General features: G+C 35.7%; 6 gene segments (V, D, J or C); all 6 read right to left on the minus strand.

Annotated features, from left to right (window-relative positions):
* Positions 1–971: 971 nt before the first annotated feature.
* On the minus strand, positions 972–1552 carry LOC113046301 (T cell receptor alpha variable 38-1-like). The segment is given in 2 exon segments: positions 972–1324; positions 1409–1552. Coding segments are annotated over 2 exon segments (393 nt in total).
* Positions 1553–3359: 1807 nt separating this feature from the next.
* On the minus strand, positions 3360–7000 carry LOC113045451 (T cell receptor alpha variable 18-like). The segment is given in 2 exon segments: positions 3360–3724; positions 6801–7000. Coding segments are annotated over 2 exon segments (354 nt in total).
* A 3004-nt stretch (positions 7001–10004) lies between these two features.
* LOC113046302 (T cell receptor alpha variable 9-1-like) lies at positions 10005–11389 on the minus strand. The segment is given in 3 exon segments: positions 10005–10039; positions 10697–11095; positions 11250–11389. Coding segments are annotated over 3 exon segments (474 nt in total).
* A 470-nt stretch (positions 11390–11859) lies between these two features.
* On the minus strand, positions 11860–12621 carry LOC113046304 (T cell receptor alpha variable 12-3-like). The segment is given in 2 exon segments: positions 11860–12302; positions 12498–12621. Coding segments are annotated over 2 exon segments (486 nt in total).
* Positions 12622–18506: 5885 nt separating this feature from the next.
* Positions 18507–23504, minus strand: LOC113046305 (T cell receptor alpha variable 38-1-like). The segment is given in 4 exon segments: positions 18507–18561; positions 19105–19225; positions 22903–23262; positions 23348–23504. Coding segments are annotated over 4 exon segments (576 nt in total).
* A 1997-nt stretch (positions 23505–25501) lies between these two features.
* On the minus strand, positions 25502–26088 carry LOC113045454 (T cell receptor alpha variable 26-2-like). The segment is given in 2 exon segments: positions 25502–25909; positions 25998–26088. Coding segments are annotated over 2 exon segments (429 nt in total).
* Between the last annotated feature and the right edge of the window lie 963 nt (positions 26089–27051).

The raw sequence follows: 27051 nt of genomic DNA on the forward strand, positions 1-27051 counted from the left end.
TACGGTGCGAGGACGCACCTACCGGGAGGGGGGAGTACTGTCACACACCTGGACTCATTTAGCTTGTTTTTGCCCGTGACCCAGTTTCTGTCTTCCGTGTTTAGTTTGATTAGTTCCCAGGTGTCTATTATCTTCCTCATGTGTTCCATGTCCCTGTTAATTTAATGATTCCATCCACCTGTGTTTCCCCAATTATCTGTTGTACATAAGCCTTGTCCCTTCAGTTCTGTTTTGTCGGGTCTTCTCACTTGTGATCACTTGCTACTTACGTGTGTCTACCTCTGTGCTCCATGTTGGATATCCCCTGTGTTGGATATATTAAAAACCTTATTCCGTTTATCCTCGACTCCGTATTCCTTCAGGCAGCGTAAAACCGTGACAATTATTATTCAAAAAAATAAAAATAAACCCAATAAATGCTATGTGATGAAGCCAGTGAAATATACTGTATGCATTACACCAATATACATCCAATTTCTGAGTTTATTAGGGGTGTAAAGGTACAAATATTTTATTCCTTTATTTATTTGTATTTTTTAACTACTTATTATTTTTACTTATTAAGTAACATGCAGAATATGGGATATCTTGGTTTATATATTTTATGTTATATAAGTATATTTTCAATATAGTTTGTATACAATATAAATTAACATAATTTTGTAGTATGGCTATTTGTCTTATAGGATAGGAACCTAGCAATATCTCCATGTGAAAGTGTGTGAACACTGCCATCCTGTGGCATACATGAACCTGCATTGTTTATTGCAAATATGGAATATATTAAATGTTTTATAGTTTGACAGTTGCCTGAATTACAGGTGTTAAAGAGCAGCTTCATAGAGATTACAGGGATCTGTATGTACCTTTTGATTTTGGTACTACCGGATTTTTTTTTTTTTCATTGGTTTGTCAGTTACAGCTTCTTTCACTCTGTCTTCATCTCTGTCTCTGTGTTTCTCTCTCGTCTCTCAGTGTAACAGGTTTTTGTAGAGAGCTGATGTGTTTCCTGTCACTGTGGGCTGCAGAGCACAGTAGTACAGAGCAGAGTCTGATACAGCAGCAGAGGAGATCTTCAGATCCACACGATCACTTTGCGGAATATTAACAGAGAATCTTGAATCTATCTTAGACACATCAGCTATTTTTGCTTTGTTGTTGGTGAGTACAAGAAATTCAGGTTTTGATCTTCCATACTGACGGTACCAGTGGAGATAGTTTGTAACTCCAGAGTCAGAAAAAGTACAGGATAACGTAACACTTGAACCCTCTTCAGCAAAAACATCTAGCTGTTCTGGTTTGATGACATTTCCAAAGACAGCAGCTGAAAAGGAAAAGTTAATTGGTAAATTTTTAGTGAAAAGTTTTTGAGAAAAATTGTTAAATAAATAATTATGTAAATAAATACCAGCTGAGACACAGAGCAGGATAACTGAATGAAGATCCATTGTTCAAGTGTTCACTCTGAGAAGAGTCAGACTGAATCAATTCATCCACAGTCTCTGTCAGATATGAACACTGAGTCCCTCCTCCCTCATATTATAGCTCAATTCAGACACTGAGAAGACAAGAAAGATCTAATCACATGATCAATTTTTACAACTAACCACAATTAATCTTGGATCCTTTTTTAGGAATATGATTGTCCTTATAAGAGTTTGGTGTTTATTTATAAAGCACCATTAAAACAACATTGACCAATGTGCTGTACAATAATAAAAATAAATAACATAACATAAAAATTCTGAAGTGAAAGAAAAGTAACTAAATAGCCAAATAAACCACACTAAAGAATTACAGAATAACCAGGTGTTTTAATGTTTTAGACTTTTTTTCTCCATCAGAGTCAGAAACATTTTTAATGTCATTTTGTATGTATTATCATGTGAAACACATTTATCTCTCCATCAATGTTAAATTACAGATAAATCCTATTTTTGGTAACTCATTAATCAAATGCAACACATACTAATGTTTCAATCGTGCATCATAATCCAGTGGCTCATGTTAGCAATACAGTTATGCTGTGAACATCCTTAAAACCAAGAAAACACATTTACATAATTTAAATTTTAAATCATGCAATTAAGTAAAAATTTAAAATGTCAGAAATGTTTACTGTAAGGAAACAAACATGTCTTGGATTAAGTTGTGTGTTTTTGTATGTGGTTTGACTTCAGAGCACAGTAGTACACAGCAGAGTCAGACACACACAGATTCTGGATTGATAGAGGAAATGTTCTTAATGTGGAGTCCAGTTTTACATCAAATCTCTTCTGAAATTCAGGCTCTGTAGCTCCCTTACCAATGGAAAAGTCACTCAGAATGAATGTTGGTGATTTGTTTGGTAGCTGTTTGTACCAGTAGAGATAAGCATTTGCAGAACTCAAGAGAGTATACACACAATTTTTTTTTTCAGCAGAAGTCTTTTCTCTTAAAGGCTGATCGACACTGTCTTGTCCCTCACTGGAAAAGATGGGGCATAAATTAACAACCATTCACAGATATTATGTAACTCAAATTAATTAAGAGTAAATGAAAGACTGTTCATACCAAAAACCTTTAACATCTGAAGAATCTTTCTGTTTCACAAAATGTTTTTGTGGTGAAAGAAGGTTTTTCATATTAAAATAAGGTAAGAAAGAGGTGGTTCTTAAAACAACCTTTGATTAATAGTTCTTTATGGAACTAAAAATAGTTATTTTATGGCATCACTGTAAAGAAACTTCTGAAGCACCTTTATTTTTAAGAGTGCAGAGTGTAATATCCTTTGACAGATTATGCATAATATGACATTATTGTGTAAAATTATGTTATATATAATATATCTTTACATATCTGAATCAAGATGTGAAGGCAGGATAGACCAGATGACAGGAGAATGTCCTTAGAAAGAAAATCTTATTTGTTTTCTTATAGTTTTAGATGGTTAAGGTTTCGCTATATATAAGAATCTGAGGGATACATTATTCTTAACACATTTGCTGAGATGGACAGTCAAGCTCAGATGCTGTGCTGTCAGACTCCTCCTGCAGGTCTTAGCATATGTGACACTTACAATAACTTTATCAACAGAGGCTGAAACAAGTGTCTATTGTAGATTTCAAATATATATATCTAAATCAGGTTTATCTATTTGTTGTTTAAATCTTAAAATAATGTTTATTGTTTAAATGTTTATTGTTATTCATGATAAATGTTCAGATATATTAGGACTCGTCATGCATATATTGAATATGCCATGTTCATTTGTCTTTATAACTTGATTATACATTTCATCAGGAACCACACACAGGTGTTTCCACAAGTATAATTATATTGTGTGAATAATAGATTGTGGTTTTGATGTGGCTTGAGATCAAAGTGAAAAATAAATGTGAGTTTTTGTACAGCTTCACAAAGACTTTGTGTCACTGTGATCCAACTCTTAGAGCACAATAATAGAGAGCTGAATCTGACAGAGTTACACGAGTAATAATGAGTTCAGTGGATGTTTCTGATGTAGTCGCCTGAAAGCGAGGTTCAGCTGGGGTCCCAGTATCACTATATGCCCGAGCATTTTTCCACACTACATACTTAGGTTCTCCATTAGGATACTGTCTGTACCAGTAAAGTCTAACATTTCTGCTGCTTGTATCATATGTACAGCTGAGGCTCACAGTCTCGCCTTCCTTCATGACATTAGCTTCTTTATTTGGCCTAATCTGGTCTGCAGTCATCACACCTTAAACAAAAAATAAGACAATTGGACAAGTTGCACAATATTACTAGTGCTACAAAATAAAATTGCATCCAAATTAAAGGTTTACATAATATATGTGGGTCTACTGTGTGTATTTGTTATGTATATATTAATGCACACACATCCACATCCATATATATATATATATTCATATGTCTATATATCATAAAATATATTAATGTACACATGCAAATATATTTTTTTAAAACCTACATGTATATGTGTGCAGATAGATACATAATAAATATAAAGAGTACACACAAACTTTTATTTTGACGCTAATAACATTTGACAGTACTAATTCATACACTTATAGTTTTTCTTCTGTACATGACTAGAATATAAAGGGAGTCATACTGTACCTTGTGCTAGAATTAAAATCAGAAACAGGATTCTTTCCATATTTATTAGATCGGATGAATGCATTAATGTTCTCTGTGCTTAATTCTAATTAGTTTAGTCCTCACAGAAGAGGTGTGTCTTGAGGCTTTTTTTTTTTTTTTTTTGGTTTGATGGTTTCAGATGCAGGTGATTGGTTGGAGATGACAGTTTTAAAACCAAAAAAAAGAGCCTTGAGAAGAGAAATCAGAAAACGTGTGATTGGTGTCTTTTGGTCTGGTTACAAATTCAGGATTATTAAACTGCACTCTAAAAAGATCGAAGAGAAAAAAAAATAATTAAACACAATGGAAATACTGTAGATCTGCTCTGTTTTATTTTGCCAACTTCACAACTCCAGGTTCATTTCGAACTTTAAATATTTGATCCTTGATGGTTGGCCACACATTACACCTGTTTATTACTGAAAATAACTTTTCATAATGTTTCTACTTTGTTTATAGTGTTTTGCTAACAAAGTTAGAGTTTTTAATTTATTTAGTATGTTTTTGTATGAGTGTTGAGTGTGTTTCAGTCACTGTGGGCCTCAGAGCACAGTAGTACACAGCAGAGTCAGACACATGTACATCTTGGATCGTCAGAGGAACTGATTTTGATGTTGTATCCAGTGTCGCAGAAAATCTCTTCTTAAAATCAGACTCAGTTGTTCCTTCACTAAAAGGAATTTTATTCAGAATGAATGCTGGTGATTTGTTTGATAGTTGTTTGTACCAGAAGAGATAAGTATTTGTAGTTGAAGCTGTGGTAGTGTAGTTACACATTAAAGTTACTTCATCTGCTTCATTAGCAGTAAATTCTCTTGAAGGCTGTTCAACTCTGTCTTGCCCCCAGCACACTGGAAAATAGATTTAACTATTAATATTTTACATATGAAGTAACTCACATATGAACAAATGATAAAGTGGAAATTAAAAACTCTCTTACCTAAATCATGAGCTATGAAGAAAAGTGTGATTGTCACCCATTTTCCCATTGCTGAGATAGTGATTAATATTTTAACGTCTTCTAATGAATGTCTCTCTGTCTTTACTCTAGCTCTTGGTTTGCTGTGTGCTGCTTTTCTCTTGATGTTTCAAGTCTTCAAGCTCTCACATGCGCCTGAATCATTGAAGACACTTTGAGGGATGCTGCCTCCCTGTGGTGAATTTATGTATATTCTAACTGACATTTTTATCCAAATTGGTGAAAAACACTCAGTAACACAATACACATAAAGTTATTAGATTTCTGCAACACAAGAGTAGTGTCTTGTAAACGTGTTTCTAGGGGAGTGCGTTTTGCAGCTTCATGATATTAATATTTAGCCTGTGGTAATAATGTATCAAGTAATACAAATATTTAATAAGAAATGTCATGAAAAATACATCCTACAGATTCATGGTTTGTGGAAAGAAATTAAATGATATTTTAAGTTTAATTACATTAGTAATATTTAGAGAAATAACACCAAATATGTAACAATGAAAAGACAAAATTAAAAACCAAACTTGGTAATATTTCCAAACTTGTGAATGCCCAACACATAGTTCTTGTGTGAGTGATGAGTGTGTTTCTGTCACTGTGGGCCTCAGAGCACAGTAGTACACAGCAGAGTCAGACACACGCACATCCTGGATTGTCAGAGGAGCTGATTTTGTTATTGTGTTGAGACGTGCATTAAATCTCTTCTTAAAATCGTCATCATTAGCTCCATAAGTGGACAGCATATATTTTGGGAATCCATTTACTTGTTGCTGATACCAGAAGAGAGTAGGGCTTGGATCAGTGGCTGTATATGAACAATTGATTATTACAGCTGCACCTTCATCTGCTGTTTGAACTCTCAGATTCTGGTGGACAGTATCCTCAGATTTACATCCTGGAATTTAGAAAAACATTAACCATTTGAATAATTCAATCATTCATTCATTCCAAATTTAAAATGCAAGAAAATCTATACTTACCCAAAAAATATGAGATGAACAACATTAAATATTTTTGCCAGCGTGTCATCATAATTGTATAAATGTGCTGTGTTAAATGAAACTAAACTGAATAAACACATCAGCAGAACTGATTTTCAACCCCCTTGTTGTTTCAGTCTCTCTTGCTAAAGTTGAACACATTTACAAACACCTGGAGGAGGAGCCTCAGTATCCGAATACAGATTATTTGACTGAAAGGATTTGTGAATCATTGTACAATATTTAGCATTCGTTTTAATTATGATTCATAATTTTTCAGTTATATATGGAAAAAGGTGCAGATTACAGATAAAACAAAATTATATAATACAGTTATTATAAAATATCAGTTTTGTTATGCATAATGATGTTAACAATGATAATTATATTACATTTTTAATGCAACATGTAGGTATTTAAATAGAAATAATAGAAATAATAGAAATTTAGCAGGCTCGAATAACAAATAGTGAAGCTGTCCATTAGGATACTGTCTATACCAGTACAGATAAACATAAATGCTTTTTGTATCATATGTGCAGCTGAGGGTCACAGTCTCCTTTATGACACTTATGACACTTGTTCCTTGATTTGGTCCAATCTGGTCTTCAGTCATCACACCTAAAACAAATTATCAAAATAATTTCTGAATCAAGTAAAACAAATGTATTTAATTTGAATGTGTCTGAATACTGTAATGACTGAAAATGTCATACCTGAAATCAGAATTAAAATCAGCAGCAGGTGTTTCTCCATGTTGACTAGGTCAGATCAGGTGTGTGTTAATGTTGTCTGTGCTCTGAGCTGTAGATCTGTGTTACTGTGAGTCTCTGTTTCACTCTCAAACACACTGGAACTTCCTGCTTTCTGCTGCTTCTCATGTTTTTGCTCTGCAGCTGGTTAGTTAGAGGAAAGCTTTTGCTGCAAGGAATTATAGTATATTTGTATTTATTCATACAAACATGAATTCTTAATGAACCAATAAAATAAACATGAATGTTTCAAAGTGTTAATATTTCTGGATTTAAATTAGATTTAGAATTTCAGATTCAGGTCAGAATCCCACTGCATAAGATATTATATATTTGAATGCTCATAGAGCTTGTTTGTTGTGTTGATTTTATTCTCATGAAGCTGTGGATGAAGTCTGAAATTATTAAACATGATATTATTTTGTTAACCTTGAACAATTCTTTATCAAGATAGGAGTTATATATATCATTTTTTAATGCTTGATCCCCAATATAGGAGTTATATATATAGTTTTTTTAATGCTTGATCCCGACTATACTTATCCCTCTGTATGTTCAGTCTGATCTCATTGCAATTCTTACAGTACATATTTTACGAGGTGGATAATTTTTATGAATTTGTATGACTATTTGTACAAATTCATACGATTTGTACTACATCATACGTATTTTACGAATTGCACAATTCATATGAATTTGTAGGAATGACCTACACCCAACCCCGGCCTTAAACCTACCCTAACCATCACTGGGGTCTAGACAAATCGTACAAAATTGTACGAGTGAGGTCGTACGAATTCATACGAATAAGCCACCTCGTAAAATACGTATAAATTGGTTGTGAGATAGCGTTGGTATGTTATAAGTCTGTTTATTCACTGGAGATACCCATGAACATTTGTTTAGAATAGCTCAAAGGAGTGTCATCATTGTATGTGTGCTTACATTCTTATCTTAAATTACACGTCTCTGTCAGGTTCAACATGTTGAAACCTCAACTGCTTCACAACCTGACAAAACGCAAATGCTTTTAACTATGTTCTTATCACCTCTTTGAACATGGTTGCTTTATAAAATGATTATTTGTCAAAATATACATGTACATTGTTAAATTAGAAATGTAAATGCATGCAAAACATACACAAATGCACTTACATGTCAAGGCAGAAAGCGGAATGACTGGATTAAATATAATTGTACATGTGTGTCACTGCAGCAGGACTGAGCTTTGTGACAGTCTAGCAAATGTAACAAGGTCATCTTGGATCAATATACCAAACTCCTCTTATGCAAAAAAAAAAAAAAAAAAACCTTTACATCTGCACTTAGTTTAAAAATCAACATTTTAATTAAGGCTGAATTGGTACACTGCAGGTCTGGATGGCCAAATCAGATTTTTTGACTGTAGTCTTTCGGATGATTTTTACGACCCGCTTACACCTTTTAAAAGTGAACTGTATCTCTGCATTAACACTGCACACCTTGCAGTGTTGGGGTAGTTACTCAAAAAATGTAATTAGTCACTAGTTACTAGTTACTCCTGTTAATTGTAATGAGATTACTCTACTAGTTACTGCATTTGAAAAGTAACTTCACTACTTTACTTTATTTTTTTTAAATTTTATTTAGGGAATTTTTTCCAAATTTTGTTTTTCTGTTTAAATTTTTCTGGATTCCATTTTTTCCTGTTTTATTTTTTTCTCAACTCCTTTTTAATGGTTAAATTTAATTATATTAATAAAAAAGCATGTGTGTTTAATTTAAATCATAACACTTATACATTTTCACAGCAATTTATAAAAAAAAAAAAAAAAATACATCATAAATCTTGGCGAGTCTCCAAAAATAAATAAATGTATGGGAAAACACATCCCACATCACAACCACCTGAGCCCAACTTCAGTCTACTCATCACATTGACTTTAACTGCGTTTGTAAAAGGCACCGCAGCCAGACCGATATACACAACACAGACCGGAAGTTAACTTAGGGCCAGGCGCGTGCACCAGTTGAAACCTATGACATTTCAGCACTTGACAAACGGAGAGCGACACGTACGTAGCACTTGAAGCACAGCTGTGCGATTACTTTCCGTGCAGTGTTGGGAAACGCACGTCAAACAATAACAAACGATCGTAAAATAACTCGTAGAAAGCACTCTTAAGCGCTAAGATCAATCATTATCGGAAACCCAGCCCAGAACTTTACACACAGGCAAACACGGCATTTGTAACGGAGGAAAGCGCATTCCTATAGTCTAGTAAAGTAGTGTAGTTACCAATATTATTAGTGTAATGCATTACTTTTGCATTACAACTCGTTACCCCCAACACTGATACCTTGCTCTAATCAAGTTGTAGGTTTTATTTTGTCCCCTATCAACTATTATTGTGCTGATGCAGAATCTGCAAACTTCATTTAAAATATTTGTAATAACTTGGGGGATAATTTGATGAATTGTGAATGTGAAACGGATTTAAACTTGGTCACTGTAACACTGCTGCTACTGAGAGGGAACAAGCAGCACGGAGATGATGGAGTTTCATACAGAATAGTCTTGATTTACATAAACCAGGAGAAAACAGAAACACTCCCTCACGCAGCACAAGGATGTTTTGACAGGAAGCTGGACTCAGGGAAACTCAGGGCTTAAATAATGGGACTAACCAGGGAATTAAACAGGACAAAGCTGAAACCAATGGAACTAAAATGGGGACATGAATGGGAAGAATCAAATTAGGATATGGAGAAAAATGGGCAGAAACAGGACAACACAGGACAAAATTGAACTGAAAATAATCATATGAATGCCTGTCATTCCGGTTTTGTTGCTCTATGTTTTGTGCATATTTCAAGGAGCCTGGTAATGTAAGTCCTCTGTAATGTGATTCCTCAGTTTGTCTGAGTGTTGAGTGTGTTCCAGTTAATGTGGGCCTCAGAGCACTGTAGTACTCCGCAGAGTCAGACATGTGTAGGTTCTTGATCATCAATGGAAATGTTCTTGGTGTGGAGTTCAGTGTTGCTGAATATTTCTTGATAAAATCAGGCTCAGTGGTGTATTGATTCAGAATGAATGTCGTGATCTGTTTGGTTGCTGTTTGTACCAAAAGTAAATAGTATAATTACATATTAAAATAACTTGAGCTCCTTCACTTTCAGTCATTTCTCTTAAGACTGATCAACCCTGTCCTGTGCTGAGGACACTGGAAAAATAAATATGAAAAAGTAAGTTATTAACATGAATTTTTAGCAAAGTAAACAAACATTTATTAATCTTAATTCCAGTTAATCAGTTTATTTTAAATTATACAGATGTGCTTACCATCATAATGTGCTGTGAAACACAGGGAAATCAAAGCCCATCTAAACATAGTTGATAAACAAACATTCAATCACCTGTGCTCTCAAAAACTGATCATCTTGCAGAGTGTTTTTTTAAATGTTTTTGTTGTCACGTGATCTACTCATATATGGAGATGGTGAGGCTGACTCCTTGTGGATGAAGTTTGAAATTGCTTTAAAAACTTTATGTTTAATACCATATATTTTTTTTTTTGATCTAATGTATGATCATTATTTTATTATTAGAGAATTGGCACAATTTTTTTTAAAGTGAACTGTTTAAATCAGTTTAAAACAATTAATTTCTACATTAATAAAGATCTCAAAGTAATTTTATAGTTTATTCATGTTGGTTATATAATGTAATCAATATTTTTATATATAATATTAATAATAAATGCATATTCATAAAATACATGTAATATTGTTTTTGTAACTATATGAAAAATATCTCAAACTGTTACACGTGCTCTGGTAAACACTTGAAGTTAATAATGTGTAATAACATCTTAAAAAACAGTCTTCTTCATAGGTATTTAAGTATTGTATATATAAATAGATTTGTCTTCTCAGATGTGTCAGGTTTTTGTACAGTGTTCTTGTGTTTCCTGTCACTGTGGGCCTCAGGGCACAGTAGTACAGAGCAGAGTCAGTCACTTTAGCAGAGGAGATCTCCAGATCCACATGGTTTTGCTTTTCTTTGTTGGGTTTAGCAGTGAATCTGGGATCTACATCAGACTTAGCATCTTTTGCTTGATAAAAGAGGTTTACAAGGAATTCAGGAGCTGATCCGGGATACTGACGGTACCAGAATAAATACTGTGCAGATGAATAACTGCAGGATAATTTAACACTTGAACCCTCCTCAGAAAACTCCTCAGGTTTGGTTGGTTTGATTTCATTTCCATATGTGGTACCTTCAAAAATAAATCAGCTTTTATAAATGTGCATTTAGAATAAATCAAGTGTGATCAGTGATATTTTAAAGGTATGAAGATCACCTTAATTAAAATTCCTCACATTATGGTTGATTAGAATACTATGATAAAATGCAAGAAAAACAATACTTACATGTAAAGACAAAGAGCAGAATAATAGATTGGGGTACCATTGTCTGTGTTCACTAATGCAGCTTGAATGAGCTCTGCAACAGACACAGAACAGTTTTAACAAGATTACAATGAGTGTCAGTCCTTGGAGCTCCACCTCCTCTAGTAAAAATATAACTCACATTTTGAAAATCTTGAGGAGTGAAAATAAAAGAATATATTACCGTCCAATTTCTGTTGATTTTGAAACGCTCAGAGCACAGTAATACACATCAAGGTTTTGAAATAAAAACTCAAATCAGTAATTCCAGATGGAGTTTAATGATCATTCCTCATGAGTGATTTTAGAAAAAAAGTGGGTTTGTGGACCCCTTTGCCAGTGTGTTAACATTGCTGAGCTGCTTAGTGCGGTGTTAGAAAAGGTTCATGATGGAGAAATGTGGTGCATAATCAGACCTTTCCAGCTCAACCTAACTCTAACACTAACACACAGCAAACTTAACACATGAGCAGCATGGTTTATCTGTCTAAGATCATCAGAAGTGGTAACTCATACTCACTATTAACCAAGAGTTTTCCTTCAATAAACTCTTAATTTTGCTGCTTAAGTATTAGTACTGTAGTTGTTAAGTTTAGACATTGGGTTGAGTTTGGGTTAGGGTTAACTCTGAACTGCTCTGTGCAATTCTCTGAAAGATATTTCTGAAACATTGAAATAGTTTATGAGTTTTATTGTTCAGGAGGTTTTTGTACAGTGTAGTTGAGTTTCCTGTCATTGTGGGCGTCAGTGCACAGAAGTACAGCGCAGAATCTGTTACTTCAGCATCAGAGATCTCCAGGCTCACAAGATTGTTGTTTTTATCAACTTTAGGTATGATACGATCAGGAAGAGGTTTACTTGTGTCTCCATTTTGATAAATATATGCAAGGAACTCTGGTTTGGATCCCGAATACTGACGATACCAGTGCAGGTTTGTAACAGCTCCATCATATTTACAGGACAGAGTGACTTTTTCTCCCTCAGATTTAAGTGCCTTGGGTTCCCGCGGTGTGATTGACTGTGCAAACGTCTCCTCTGCAAAACATTACATCACATTTCTTTAATGAACTTACCCAAAGGATTCATAGTAATATATTACAGCATTACAATGAAATCAGTGCACACCATCAGAAAATAATAGAAATGAAGCATCCAAACACTGTATAAAACTCCAGATTTATGACATCATTCAATCAAACTATTAAAGGTAAAGAAACAATAACTTCTTACTTTTAATCAACAATAGCAGAAGCAGAACACAAAGGATGGGCATGTTTGCAGTGCACGAAGCAAAAGTTGAGTTCCTCTTTTCAGATCTCCACAGGCTCCACCCACTGTATCTGTCATCATAAGTGTCACGGTCCGTGTGGTCAGGACGGAAGCCCCCCAGGGCGGAGCAGAAGACCACCACAATTGTGTGGTCCGACCAACGGGCGGACGACAATCTGGCAATCCCATGGTGTACATACTGGACTCCAGAAGATCGGTGCTGACCCGACAATGCTCATGAAGATTGTTGGTGAATTGCATTTGTACATGAAGATCCTTGGTGACTTGTATTTGTACATGAAGATCAGTGGTGACTTGACTGAGTCCTTGAAGATCACCGGTGACTTGACTGAGTCCTTGAAGATCACCGGTGACTTGACTGAGTCCTTGAAGATCACCGGTGACTTGACTGAGTCCTTGAAGATCACCGGTGACTTGACTGAGTCCTTGAAGATCACCGGTGACTTGACTCAGTCCTTGAAGATCACCGGTGACTTGACTCAGTCCTTGAAGATCACCGGTGACTTGACTCAGCCCTTGAAGATCAACAGTGACTAGCCTTGTCTCTGGAAAGTCCATGGTACCTAGCCCTGGCTCAGGAAGGTCATCGGTGACTAGCCCTGACTCTGGAAGGTCAGCGGTGAATAGCCCTGACTCTGGAAGGTAAATCGCTGACTAGTCCTGACTCTGGAGGGTCCACAAACACCTGACTCGACTCTGGAGAGTTCACTGGGACCTGACTCGACTCTGGGGGGTCACCAAGAACCTGACTCGACTCTGGGAGTTCACCAAGAACCTGAATCGACTCTGGGAGTTCACCAAGAACCTGAATCGACTCTGGGAGTTCACCAAGAACCTGAATCGACTCTGGAGAGTTTACTGGAACCTGACACGACTCTGCAGAGTCCACTGGAACCTGACTCGACTCTGGAGGGTCCGGAGCGGTCACCACCGCCTTGTGGGAATCGTGAGCAGACGCCGCCGCCTCGGGGACATCGTGAGTGGATGCCGCCGCCTCGGGGACATCGCGAGTGGATGCCGCCGCCTCGGGGGCATCGTGGGTGGACGCCGCCGCCTCGGGGGCATCGTGGGTGGACACCACCGCCTTGGGGCAATCCTTAGTGGAATCTGCGGCTTTGTGAAGGCTAGCAGTCAGCCCCACTGCCTCAGAGGGAACATCAGCAGGCTCCACCACCTTGTGAGTCCTGCGAGCCGACCACGCTGCTCACACCGACATCCACTGTGAATCCTGCATGCACTCATCAACCCGTGACGCTCCAGGAACAGGTGTGAGGCACTGGGTGCAGCCGACGAGGCCTCTGCTGACTCCTGGACTGTCGCCTCGGGAGAACCATGAGCCTGCTCTGCATCTAACTCCACCCTAACAGCTGAGCCGCTCAACTGCAGAGCCAGGTTGATGTAATCCTCCAGCATCTCGTCGGGGTGCCAGAATGGCATAAGGGACTTGAAGGGCTCGGCTAGTCCTCCCCAGAAGAAAACCATTAGACAGGTCCTCTCTGTCGCTGACAGCCGAGCCGCCCCCACGAACTCCCAAGCATAATCCTCGATGCTTCGCTCTCCTTGGCAGATGTCGAGGAATCTCCCTGCTGGACCCATATTTGCTGGCTATATTTTGTCACGGCGCGTTAGAAACGGTACTGTGTAAAAGAACAAGATCTGGGTCCAAGTGCAGGGAAGAGACACTTTATTATAACAAGAACAAATGAGAACTAAAAGGCCAACACGGCAAAAACAAAACCAAAATGAATCACAGGGACAAGCCGGAACACGAGCACGAGAAACACAGGTAATCCACATAGACATTACAATATAGCCAGGCAGAGTGGTGGGTGAGACGAAACTATATACTCGTGAACAAATAGGGAACAGCTGTGTGAGTGATTATGTGCACAGGTGTACAGAGTGAGTGGATGCAACAGGTGTACAGAGTGAATAAGGTAATGAGTCAGGGAGCAAGGGAGAAACACAGGTGGAGCAACTAAACAGTAATGAGGTGACAAGGTGGGCGGGGTCAGAAAAGGAAAGGAGAGAGCACATGGCACCAAATAAACACAACACAAGCCATGTGCTCACAGAAAGACAAAGACAGAAAGACAGAAGACTGTGACAATAAGAGGATCAAAACACAGCATTAAAAATATAAACCATAATAACCAAAAAGTAAGAATTAAAGCTTGTCTGATCATTAAGATGATTTTTTTCACTTTGGTGGATGTTTATGTTGGCCTATTGCTGTTTTAAAGTACATGTTTATGGTTTATTTATCAAGTTTATGGTTCATGAAATCTTCACCAACACATTTTACAGCTCAAATCAGAGTTATAACAGACAATTAATTTACTTAAAAGAAATGATTAACATGTCAGTAACACTGACTCTGTATCTCCTTGAAAGATGAACAGTTCATTAAATGTTAATGTTGAGTGTTTATCGCCCTCTTCTGGTCTTTAATACCTTTCAGCACACTGCACATTCACAAAACAGATAACATTTTGTAATGGTGTTATAATTCTAGTGGCATGAGTAATATAAAATCAACTGAAATCAAGAGTAAGGGAAAATTAATGCATATTTAAACTAAATATGAAATTAGATCATGTAGCTCAAATGTAAACTTTTAGGTGAAATAAACCTAAAATAAAATATATATAGTTCATAAAAAAGAAATTCATAGACTAAACAATTAAATCTTATCAAGTACATATACATTTAAAAATAAATAAAATTGAATAGCATAATGTTGTTGCATTGTCAGAGTTTTTGTCTGAGTGTTGAGTGTGTTTCAGTCACTGTTGGCCTCAGAGCACAGTAGTACACAGCAGAGTCAGACACACGCAGATTCTTGATTGTTAAAGGAACTGAAGTTGTGCTGAGATTTGCATGAAATCTCTCTTTGAATTCTTCCTCACTGTTTCCAGATTTAGATAATTTATTTAACATGTGCTTTGGATTTCCGTTGTCTTTCTGCTGGTACCAGAAGAGAGTCGGGCCTGGAAAAGCTGTCTGATATGTACAGTTGATCGTTACAGTGTCACCTTCAAAAGCAAACTGAATCCTTTTATGCTGATCAACTTTGTCTTGAGATTGAGAACCACAACCTGAAATTGCATTAAAACAAAATGATAAAATGTGCACATTATACAAATAAGGAAATTTAATTTAAAAATATATTTGAAAATAATCATTATTTAATAGTCCTACTCACCCCAGATATATAAAACTATGATCACAATAGTACATTTCCAGAGTGCCATTATATACAAAAAAAATTCAGAGATGTTGTGATCCTTTTCCTCTTTCTGCATCTGTTAAAGCAGCTGTAAATTCAGATCACATGATCTGACTGCTGGGAGGAGCCACTGTGAAGAAGACTGTAGTATTGTGTATTTATTAAACTATTACTTAATTATTATTACACGTACAATCAGTAATCTTAGGATACACATACATTATGCATACATGCATTTTTCAACTTTTCCACAACATTCAAAATTTTTTTAGATGCACCTGTATATTATTTATTCACCAAAACATACAGTGAATAAAGTCTTGACTGATCTCTGCACTTGATGAGTCAGTTGGGGCATTCAGTGGCAGTGTAATATTTCCTAATCATTGGTGTTTTAACACTGGCTTTACTTTCATCTCTCTCACAATGCTGACTCATGTTCTTTTATTCCAAACTCAACCGTCACTTGCATCCCGATGGTCTTCAAAAAGACCTCAGTATTACTAATGACATCAGTATTAAATTATTATTTTTTAACAGTTTGGTCTTGTTGTTAAAGCTATTTTGTGTAATAGTTGCTAATCAGGTTTTTGTATATTGTTGCTGTGTTTCCTGGCACTGTGGGCCTCAGAGCACAGTAATACAGAGCAGAGTCTGATACAGCAGCAGAGAAGATCACCAGATCCACACGTTTGATTTCTTTTTTAGCTTCTGAAAATAGTCGTAGTTCAAGCTCAGATTTGCTAGAATATTCAGTGACAAAAAGTAAAAACTCAGGTTTTGCTCCGGGATACGGGCGATAACATTGGATATTAACACTAGTGCCGCTAGTGAGGCTGTAGTTACAGGACAGAGTCATATTTTTACTCTCAGAATCATGTTTTTCTTGAAACAAAGGTTGTATTGTGTCACCAAAAGAATGTCCTGTGAAAAAAAAAAAAAACATTAAATAACACTAAATGGATTTTAACAATAAATTGATTTATTTTTATAATAAGCATATTGTTTATAATAATATATCTTACCCATGCAGAGTTGAATTATTATCCAGTTAAAGAGAAACATGATGTCTTCAGAGAGACAGTGATTGCAAAAATAGTATTCGAACACCTGTCTGTCTCTGTCTCACACTCTCAACAGTGTGAATAAACTCCACCCACTGCTTACAGTGAAAAGTATATGTTCATGTTAAAATGATATGTTTCAGCGCTCTTAGATCTTGTCCAGATGTGCAGAGCACAGTAGTAAACAGCAGAGTCAAACACACACATCCTGGATTGACAGAGAAACTGAGCTTGAGGATTTGTTGAGATCTGCGTAAAATCTTTCCTTGAATTCTTTTTCACTGCTTCTTCATCCAGTCGAGAGTTTACGGAGCATGTAAACTGGGAATTCATTGGTTTTATGTTAGTACCAGTAAAGATGAGGGTATTTGGTCACTGGTACTGTTAAGTGCAGTGAAGTTTATCCATCTCATGTTCAGAAGCTGTTTGAACTCTTGTTGGCTGATTGACAGAAACCTGTGTATTGCACTCTGTCAAAAAAAAAACACTGTATATACTGTATTTTCTTGTTTAATGATCATGCACTGTTAGATTTTAATTGAATTGTTACTTACCAAGAAATAATGTCAGTAAAAGTAAATTCCTCCACCAGATTAATATAGTTTATGTGCAGCAGGCAATATTAGTCTGAAGGCTAACAGTGCAAATCTGTCTGCAGAGGATACTCATACAGCAGGGACTTCATAAATCAGCATCATAGATTATGCCACACAGTGGCCAACTTCTGAAATGACATTGTTTTCATTCAACTATAAAGGGTCCTTCTCTATGGCATTATTTTTTAGTCAAAAGTTATGAGCGTGTAAGACATACTCACGAGCACATTATGTTATTTCACATGCGCAAAAATAAACCTTCAGCTGGCATGATAAAAGTATGCGCGTACAAATTCAACAACCATGAGGTGTACATGTAGCTGCGAGCGAGCGCCTGGCATACTCTTTGTAATAAAAATACATTAATAACATAAAAATTCTGAGGTGAAAGAAAAGTAACTAAATGGTTAAATAAACCACACCAAAGAATTACAGAATAACCAGATGTTTTAATGTTTTAGACTTTTTTTCTCCATCAGAGTCAGAAAGATTTTTAATATAATTTTGCAATGTATTATCATGTGAAACACATTTATCTCTCCATCAATGTTAAATTACAGATAAATCCTACTTTTGGTAATTCACTAATCAAATGCAACACATACTTATGTTTCAATTGTGCATCATAATTCAGTGGCTCATGTTAGCAATACAGTTATGCTGTGAACATCCTTAAAACCAAGAAAACACATTTACATAATTGAAAGTTGAAATCATGCAATTAAATAAAAATTTGAATTTCAGAAATGTTTACTGTAAGGAAACAAACACATCTGTACAGTTAGTTACAGTAAGTTTTGTACTGTATGTGGTTTGACTTCAGAGCACAGTAGTACACAGTCAGACACACACAGATTCTGGATTGACAGAGGAACTGTTCCTAATGTGGAGTCCAGTTTTACATCAATTCTCTCCAGAAACTCAGGCTCTGTAGTTCCCTTACCAATGGAAAGTCACTCAGAATGAATGTTGGTGATTTGTTTGGTAGCTATTTGTACATGCAACGTAACATTAGAGATAAGCATTTGCAGAATTCATGAGAGCATACACTTGATCTCCTTCAGCAGAAGTCTTTTCTCTTAAAGGTTGATCGACACTGTGCTCTCCCCAGCACACTGGAAAAGATGGGGCATAAAATTAACAATCATTAACAGATATTAAGTAACTCTAACTAAGAATAAATAAGAAATAAAGTTACATTCATTGGACATTTTATTTTGCACTATTTGAATAATTTGTTTTGCAGTGGGAAAACTTCCTTCTAGAAAGTTGTGATGTAGTTCTAAAATGTAATTCAGGAAGGATTGTGTTTCCTATTCATTACATTTTCAGTAACCGCACACAGGTGTGCTTCCACATGTGAAATTAAATTGTGTGAATTATAGATTGTGGGTTTGATATGGCTTGACATCAAAGGGAAAAAAGAATTAGAGTTTTTGTACGGCTTCACACAAACTTTGTATCACTGTGCTCCTACTCTTAGAGCACAATAATAGAGAGCTGAATCTGACAGAGTTACACGAGTAATAGTGAGTTCAGTGGATGTGTGTGATGTAGTCGACTGAAAGCGACGATCATCAGGGCTCCCTCTTGCACTACCCGATCGTGCAGGCTCAAATAACAAATATTGAAGCTTTCCATTAAGATACTGTCTATACCAGTACAGATAAGCATAACTGCTGCTTGTATCATATGTGCAGCTGAGGGTCACAGTCTCATCTTCCTTCTTCATGAAACTAGTTTCTTGATTTGGTCCAATCTGGTCTGCAGTCATCACACCTAAAACAAATTATCAAAATAATTTCTGAATCAAGTAACACAAATGTATTTAATTCGAATAAATGTATTTAATTTGAATATGTCTGAATATTGTAATGACTGAAAATGTTTTACCTGAAGTCAGAATTAAAATCAGCAGCAGGTGTTTTTCCATGTTGACTAGGTCAGATCAGGTGTGTGTTAATGTTGTCTGTGCTCTGAGCTGTAGATCTGTGTTACTGTGAGTCTCTGTTTCACTCTCAAACACACTGGAACTTCCTGCTTTCTGCTGCTTCTCATGTTTTTGCTCTGCAGCTGGTTAGTTAGAGGAAAGCTTTTGCTGCAAGGGATTATAGTATATTTGTATTTATTCATACAAACATGAATTCTTAATGAACCAATAAAGTGAACATGAATGTTTCAAAGTGTAAATACTTTTGGATTTAAATTAGATTTTGAATTTCTAATTCAGGTCAGATTTCCACTGGATAACCTATTATAATATGATTGTTGAATGCTCACTGAAGAACTTGTGTTGACTTGAGGCTCATGAAGCTGTGGATGAAGTTTGAAATTGCTAAACATGACACTATTTTGTAAACCTTAATTCTTTATCATCAAGATAATTATAAATATATTTTTTAATGCTTGATCCCCACTATACTTATCCCTCTGTATGTTATTAGGCTGTTTATTCACTGGATGCACCCATGAATATTTGCTTAGAATAGGAGTGTCATCATTGTACGTGTGCTTACATCCTTAGCTTAAATTACACGTCTCTGTCAGGTTCAACGTTTTGAAACATCACCTGCACAACGGGATCTGGGATCTATGTCAGTGGTCCTAATCTCTTTCACACTCTCCATTATTAGCACAAGAAATTGAGGAGCTGATCCAGGAAACTGAGGGTGCCACTGAAGTGATTGTGCAGAGGAATAACTGCAGCATAAAGTAACATTTTAACGCACTGCAGCAGATTCCTCAGTGCTTTCTGCTGTGGTTTCACCTATATATAGTGATTTGAAATTAAGCATTCAGTAAATGCTACTTAATTATATTAAGCCATAATATTAGTAGAAGCAGAGGAACATTTTCAGCATTTAAGTTTATATTTTCAGTGAAAAGTTAATTAAACGTAAGATAAGATTATTTGACAATATGTATAACAAATGCACTTAAAGGTCAAGGCAGAATGCTAAATGACTATTATTGTACGTGTGTGGCAGCAGGACTGAGTTTTGTGACAGTATAGCAAATGTAACAAGATCATCTTGGATCAATATGCCAAATTCCTCTTTGATGCCAAATCCCCCTTACATCTGCACATAGTTTAAAACAAAAAAACATTCATTTAGACCGCATTTACACTGCAGGTCTGGATGGCCAAATCAGATGTTTTGACTATAGTCTATCCAATGTTTTTGATGACCTGCTTACACCTTCTAAAAGTGACCTGTCTCTTAAATCTGCAATAACACTGCACATCTTTCTCTAATCTAGTTCTAGTATGTTTTATTTTATCCTCTTAATTGTTATGCTGAGGCAGATCTGCTAAATTTTAAAATATTTGTAATAAATTTAAGGGATAATTTGTGGACTAGTGAAATGAATTTAAACTTGGTTGCTGTCACACTGCTGCTACTGAGAAGGAACGAGGAGGAAGGATGATTTAACAAGAAGCTGGACTCAGGTCGTTTTGGCACTCTGGAAGCCCCTAGGTACAGGCTTAAATGGGACAGAAGGCCTCCAGGGAGGTACAGTACCCATTCCAGGAACCATTGCGGATCAGGCAGTTCAGGGAGCCATGGTGAAGCAAATATCTTAAGGAGTTATGGCGGAGCAGGCAGACTAGGGCACAATGGAGGAGCAGGGAGACTAAGAAGCCAATGCAGGGCAGGCAGCTCAGGGGGGCATGACGGTAAACAAAATAATTTGGAATAAAGGAAACAAAAACATGGAAAGAAGGAGCACTGCTTACTGTTTAAGGTCCTGTCATCTGTTACGTCGCTGCTAAAGAGGGAATGAAGAGTGCAGAGATGGAGCTTCATACAGAATAGTCTTTATTTGCATAAACCAAGGGGGAAATAAACAGGGAACCAGGAGACACTCACATAGCACAAAGAAAGAAGGGTATTTTAACAGAAAGCTGGATTCAGGAACACTTAAGGCTTGAATAATGGGAGATGTTCTTGGTGTGGAGTTCAGTGTTGCAGAATATTTCTTGATAAAATCAGGCTCAGTGGTGTATTGATTCAGAATGAATGCCGGTGATCTGTTTGGTTGCTGTTTGTACCAAAAGAGGAACGGATTTGTAGAAGTAGTAGTATAATTACACATTAAAATAACTTGAGTTCCTTCACTTTCAATAATTTCTCTTAAAGACTGTTCAACCCAGTCCTGTGGATATGAAAAAGTAAGTCATTAACATGAATTATTAGCAAAGTAAACAAACATTTATTAATCTTAATTCCAGTGAATCAGTTTCTTTTAAATTATCCAGAGGTGATTTTAAAATGGGTTTTAAAGGATGAATTTTGAGATTTTAAGTTTTCAGTATAATTTCTGATGATTTATAAAATGTGATTGAGAAAAAGGCAACAAAGAAGTCTTTTTTTTTAAAACAAAGGTTACAGTTAACAGGTTAAATGTTTGTGTCGTCACATGATCTACTCATACATGGAGATGGTGATGCTGACTCCTTGTGGATGAAGTTTGAAATTGCTTTTAAAAAAAACTTTATAACTCTTTTATTTTAAACCATTTTTCACATAATTCGGAAATGTTTTAGAACCCATGATTGAAACTAGCTAGTCATCTCTGTGTTGTAAATATATTTAGTTACTGGATATATCAATGAGTATCATGCACCAATTTTTATCTTTCTTGTAGTAAATGATCTGAAGATGATTACCTTTATTGTTTATTGACCACATTTGTGCATGTAAATGAGTTATTTCTACCACAGTATTTTACACTTACACTTCTCAGCCTACAATAATCATGCATTTGCATTTAAAAATGCTCAAAGGTGTGGCTCCATTGAATGGCCAATAATAGCAGGGTCTGCATGTTATTTAAATTTCTCACAGTACATATAATACATAAGTACATGTCATACTGTAAAAGAGAAAAACTGAAGAAAAAAATATCCACTGTTCAGTGCACTCAATTTACTGTCAGATCTGTTTACACTTCACTCCTGGGGAACAGTTACGATAACAAATGTTTTCTCCTGTATTACAGCAGAAAGTAGAAAATTGAGCTATGATCATTATTTTATTTTTTGAGAGTTGGCATAAAAGTAAAGGGTTGAATGTGAGAGTCACATCTTTAATAATGTGTTCAGTTGAAGTGAAGGATGTTTTTGACTGAAGCCAAATTACATATGGTGTTATTATTGGATCAATCAATCAGTTTTATTATCTTCTCAAGTATTTTTTATTAATATTTTGATATTTTATACTAGGAATGTTCCGATCAGGTTTTTTTTGCCTTCGAGTCATTTCATTTTGAGTATCTACCGATACCGAGTCCCGATCTGATACTTCTATAATACATTAAAAAAAAAAGAATAAAGAAGAACGGGAAAAAACAGATCCAGGATGTTCAATAAATTACATTTTGAAATATATTCAAATAGAAAACAGCTACATGGGCTAGTAAAATATTTCAAAATTTTACTTGGCTTGGTGAACAGAAGATACTTTTTTGTAGGTTTTTGTAGAGAGCTGATGTGTTTCCTGTCACTGTGGGCGCCAGAGCACAGTAGTACAGAGCAGAGTCTGATATAGATGCAGAGGAGATGATCAGATCCACACGTTCACTTTCTGGAATATTAACAGAGAATCTCGGATCTATCTTAGACACCTCAGCTATTTTTGCTTTGCTGTGGGTGAATACAAGAAATTCAGGTTTTGATCTTCCATATTGACGGTACCAGTGGAGATAGTTTGTAACTCCAGAGTCAGAAAAAGTACAGGATAACGTAACACTTGAACCCTCTTCAGCAAAAACATCTAGCTGTTCTGGTTTGATGACATTTCCAAAGACAGCAGCTGAAAAGGAAAAGTTAATTGGTTACATTTTAGTAAAAAAAGTTTTGAGAAAAGGTGTTAAATAAATAATTATGTAAATAAATACCAGCTGAGAGACAGAGCAGAATAACTGAATGAAGATCCATTGTTCAAGTGTTCACTCTGAGAAGAGTCAGACTGAATCAATTCATCCACAGTCTCTGTCAGATATGAACACTGAGTCCCTCCTCCCTCATATTATAGCTCAATTCAGACACTGAGAAGACAAGAAAGATCTAATCACATGATCAATTTTTACAACTGTACCAAACAAACTAACCACAATTAATCATGGATCCTTATTTAGGAATATGATTGTCCTTAAAAGAATAACAGTTTTCAGTTTGGTGTTTATTTATAAAGCACCATTAAAACAACATTGACCAATGTGCTGTACAATAATACAAATAAATAAAATAACATAAAAATTCTGAAGTGAAAGACAAGTAACTACAGTAAATAGCAAAATAAACCACACCAAAGAATTACAGAATAACCAGATGTTTTAGTGTTTAATGTTTTAGAACTTTTCTCCATCAGAGTCAGAAACATTTTGAATGCAATTTTGGGCCAGACTCAACAGTGTAGCATCATCTGAAAAACATTTATCTCTCCATTAGTGTTAAATTACAGATCAATTCTAATTTGATAATTATTTAATAAAATGCAACACATTTTTACTGTATGTTTCCATCATGCATCATAATCTAATGGTTCATAGCAATACAATTATGCTGTGAACATCCTTAAAATCAAGAAAACACATTTAAAGTTGAAATTATGCAATCAAATACAATTAATATCAAGATAAATTAATATCAAAATAACATTAAATAGTTCTTTTGACTGTGTTATCTTCAGTATAACTTTATTGTAGATTTTGACATTTCTAAAATGTTTACTGTGAATAAACAATGCCATCTGTGTTTAAGTTGTGTGTTTTTGTATGTGGTTTGACTTGAGTTTTCTCACTGTGGGCCTCAGAGCACAGTAGTACACAGCAGAGTCAGACACACGCAGATTCTGGATTGTCAGAGGAGCTGATTTTGAAGATGTGTCGATATGTGCATTAAATCTGTCTTTGAACTCTTTATCTTCATCTCCAGTCTTACCAACTCTTTGAAGCATGTATTTAGGAACTCTGTTTACTTTTTGCTGGTACCAAAATAGAGTCGGGGTGAGCTGTGTTTGATATGTACAGTTGATTATTACAGTTCCACCTTCATAAACAGTCTGAACTCTTGTTTTCTGCTCAACACTGTCCTGTGATTCTGTTCCTGTAGAATCAAATCATGAACAACATCAGCAAAGCAATCTCATAAACATTCAAAATAACCTTGTAGTATTACAAAGAGTATTAAAAAGAACATTTTTTTACTTACCCCAGACATATATGAAAACAATGATAGTTTGTTTTATCCAGTCTGTCATCTTTCTTGCTTTAAAAATGAAGTCTAATATAAATCCAGATCTTATTCTCACCCCTGATCTAGTCTGAGAAAGAGTGGCTGTATGTACTAGTGAGCAAGTGCACTTGATCTGCACTACACAGTTTGTTTAAGAAGGTTTCTTTGACTCCTCCCTCTGGCACATTCAAAAACATCTGAAATCCAGGTTAATAACCAAACGATGCATAAACATGCAAAACATATTCAGCACATTTTTCATCATAGTTTATTTTGAATTTTGTTGTGGTGGACAAAGGCACAAGTACTTTATTGTTCTCATGAACTCTTTTTTTTCATATTAAAATGAATTTTCCATTTTCTGGGAAAAATAAATAATACTAATTAAAATGTAATTTCAAATGCTTAAGGTGCTTTAAGACTGTGTATAAAACTTACCACATAAGTGTCTTTGAAGTTTTATGACAGGCCTCAACAGGAATGGATAGATATATTTTTATGTGGTTTTCACTTTAAATAAATCAATGCGGAAAAGAGCTTTGGGTGTTTGTGTGACATGTTACATGTTTTGTATAACTGGGCGAATGATACTCTTAGAGCACAATAATAGTGAGCTTTGCTGCTGCACCCAGGGAGGAATTAAAGGTTATGTACTTGATTAGGGCACCTCAGTCATGTACAAGCCACTACCAAGACTCAAACCCACAATCTTCCGGTTACAAGTCCAACTTTCTAACCATTAGACCACAGCTTCCCTGTTTTGCTTTTTCACAGATAAAAAAAAAGAATTTGACTCATTTTAGAATGTTGCTTTATTTTATGTTTTGATCCTTTTTACATTAGATTATATAAATTCTCTCTCTCGCCTCTCATTGTAACAGGTTTTTTGTACAGTGTTCTTGTGTTTCCTGTCACTGTGGGCGCCAGAGCACAGTAGTACAGAGCAGAGTCTGATACAGCAGCAGAGGAGATGATCAGATCCACACGTTCCTTGTTTGTTACATTAGCAGTAAATCTTGGATCTACATCAGAGCGCTGAACCAATTCTGCATAGTCATAGGTGAGGACAATAAATTCAGGTTTTGAACTTCCATACTGACGATACCAGTGGAGATATTCTGTAGAGCTAGAGTCAGTAAAACTACAGGATAATGTAACACTTGAACCCTCCTCAGCAAAAACATTGGTTTTGTTTGGTTTGATGACATTTCCAAAGACAGAAGCTGAAAAAGAAGAGGTACATTTGTATTTTTCATCTTCTTCTTTTAATAATCAACTAAATAATGAGCTAAATTAATAAACATACTGTACCAGCTGAGACACACAGCAGAATAACTGAGTGAAGATCCATTGTATACAAGTGTTCAGTCTGAGAAGAGTCAGAATGAATCTTTTACCGCAGTCTCTGTCAGACATAACAACATCATGTCAGATCTAAGTCCCTCCTCTATTGACACTTCAAGACAAAATAAAAGCTTTATTTTGTAGGAATAGTTTTTCTTGGGGCCTGACTCATTACTGCTGAGTGGGTGCCTAGTAGATTTTGTTACACAAGTTTAAATTAACATTAGTCATATTTTAATGTCAGACAGTCTGTCACAGTCAAATAAAAACCATAGCTACATGAAACACATATCGTCCCCTTGGAATTATGACATTCTGTCTGCATTCCAAGTAGTTTTGAGATATTGAGCTTCAAAGTGTTTCAATTCCATTTGACTGTGTAGATAAAAACCTTATTGATTTTTAAATAAAAATCCCATAATGTATACAACATAAAAAAAATCTATCACATAATGTAAATAAGGTATCACAGAATACAATATGGGAATAACTCAATTTTGAAGAAAAATGTAGTAGAACCTTATAATTCCAAGGGGACGATATTCTTATATAATATGGGCAAGCTCTATGTTTTTTTGCAAATGTACCATGAATGACGTGTAGTGCATTTCTGTAACACACAGCTGCAAACCTAAACCCTTTTAAGCATTTTTACCCCATTCTTTTTTTTTTTTTTTTATAAAACATTTCCTTCTCTCAACCTCACTCAGGTGTTTGCAGTTATTATTGATTTGGTTTTCATAATAATAACTTCAAAGGAAAAAATGGCTTGAAGTTTTTGTACGACTTGTTTCATGATTTGTATCACTGGGCTGCAACTCTTAAAGCGCAGTAGTAGAGAGCTGAATCTGACACAGTCACACTACTAATGATGAGTTCAGTCGATATGCGAGAACTTCTTGACTGGAATCGAGGATCAGAACTGTCCTTCAAACTGTTTGATCGTGCTCCTTCATATAATAAATATTGAGGTCCTCCATTAGGATATTGTCTGTACCAGTACAGACGTACATATTCACTG

The sequence above is a fragment of the Carassius auratus genome, chromosome 27, assembly GCF_003368295.1.
Source record: "Carassius auratus strain Wakin chromosome 27, ASM336829v1, whole genome shotgun sequence".
Classification (NCBI taxonomy): Eukaryota; Metazoa; Chordata; class Actinopteri; order Cypriniformes; family Cyprinidae; genus Carassius; species Carassius auratus.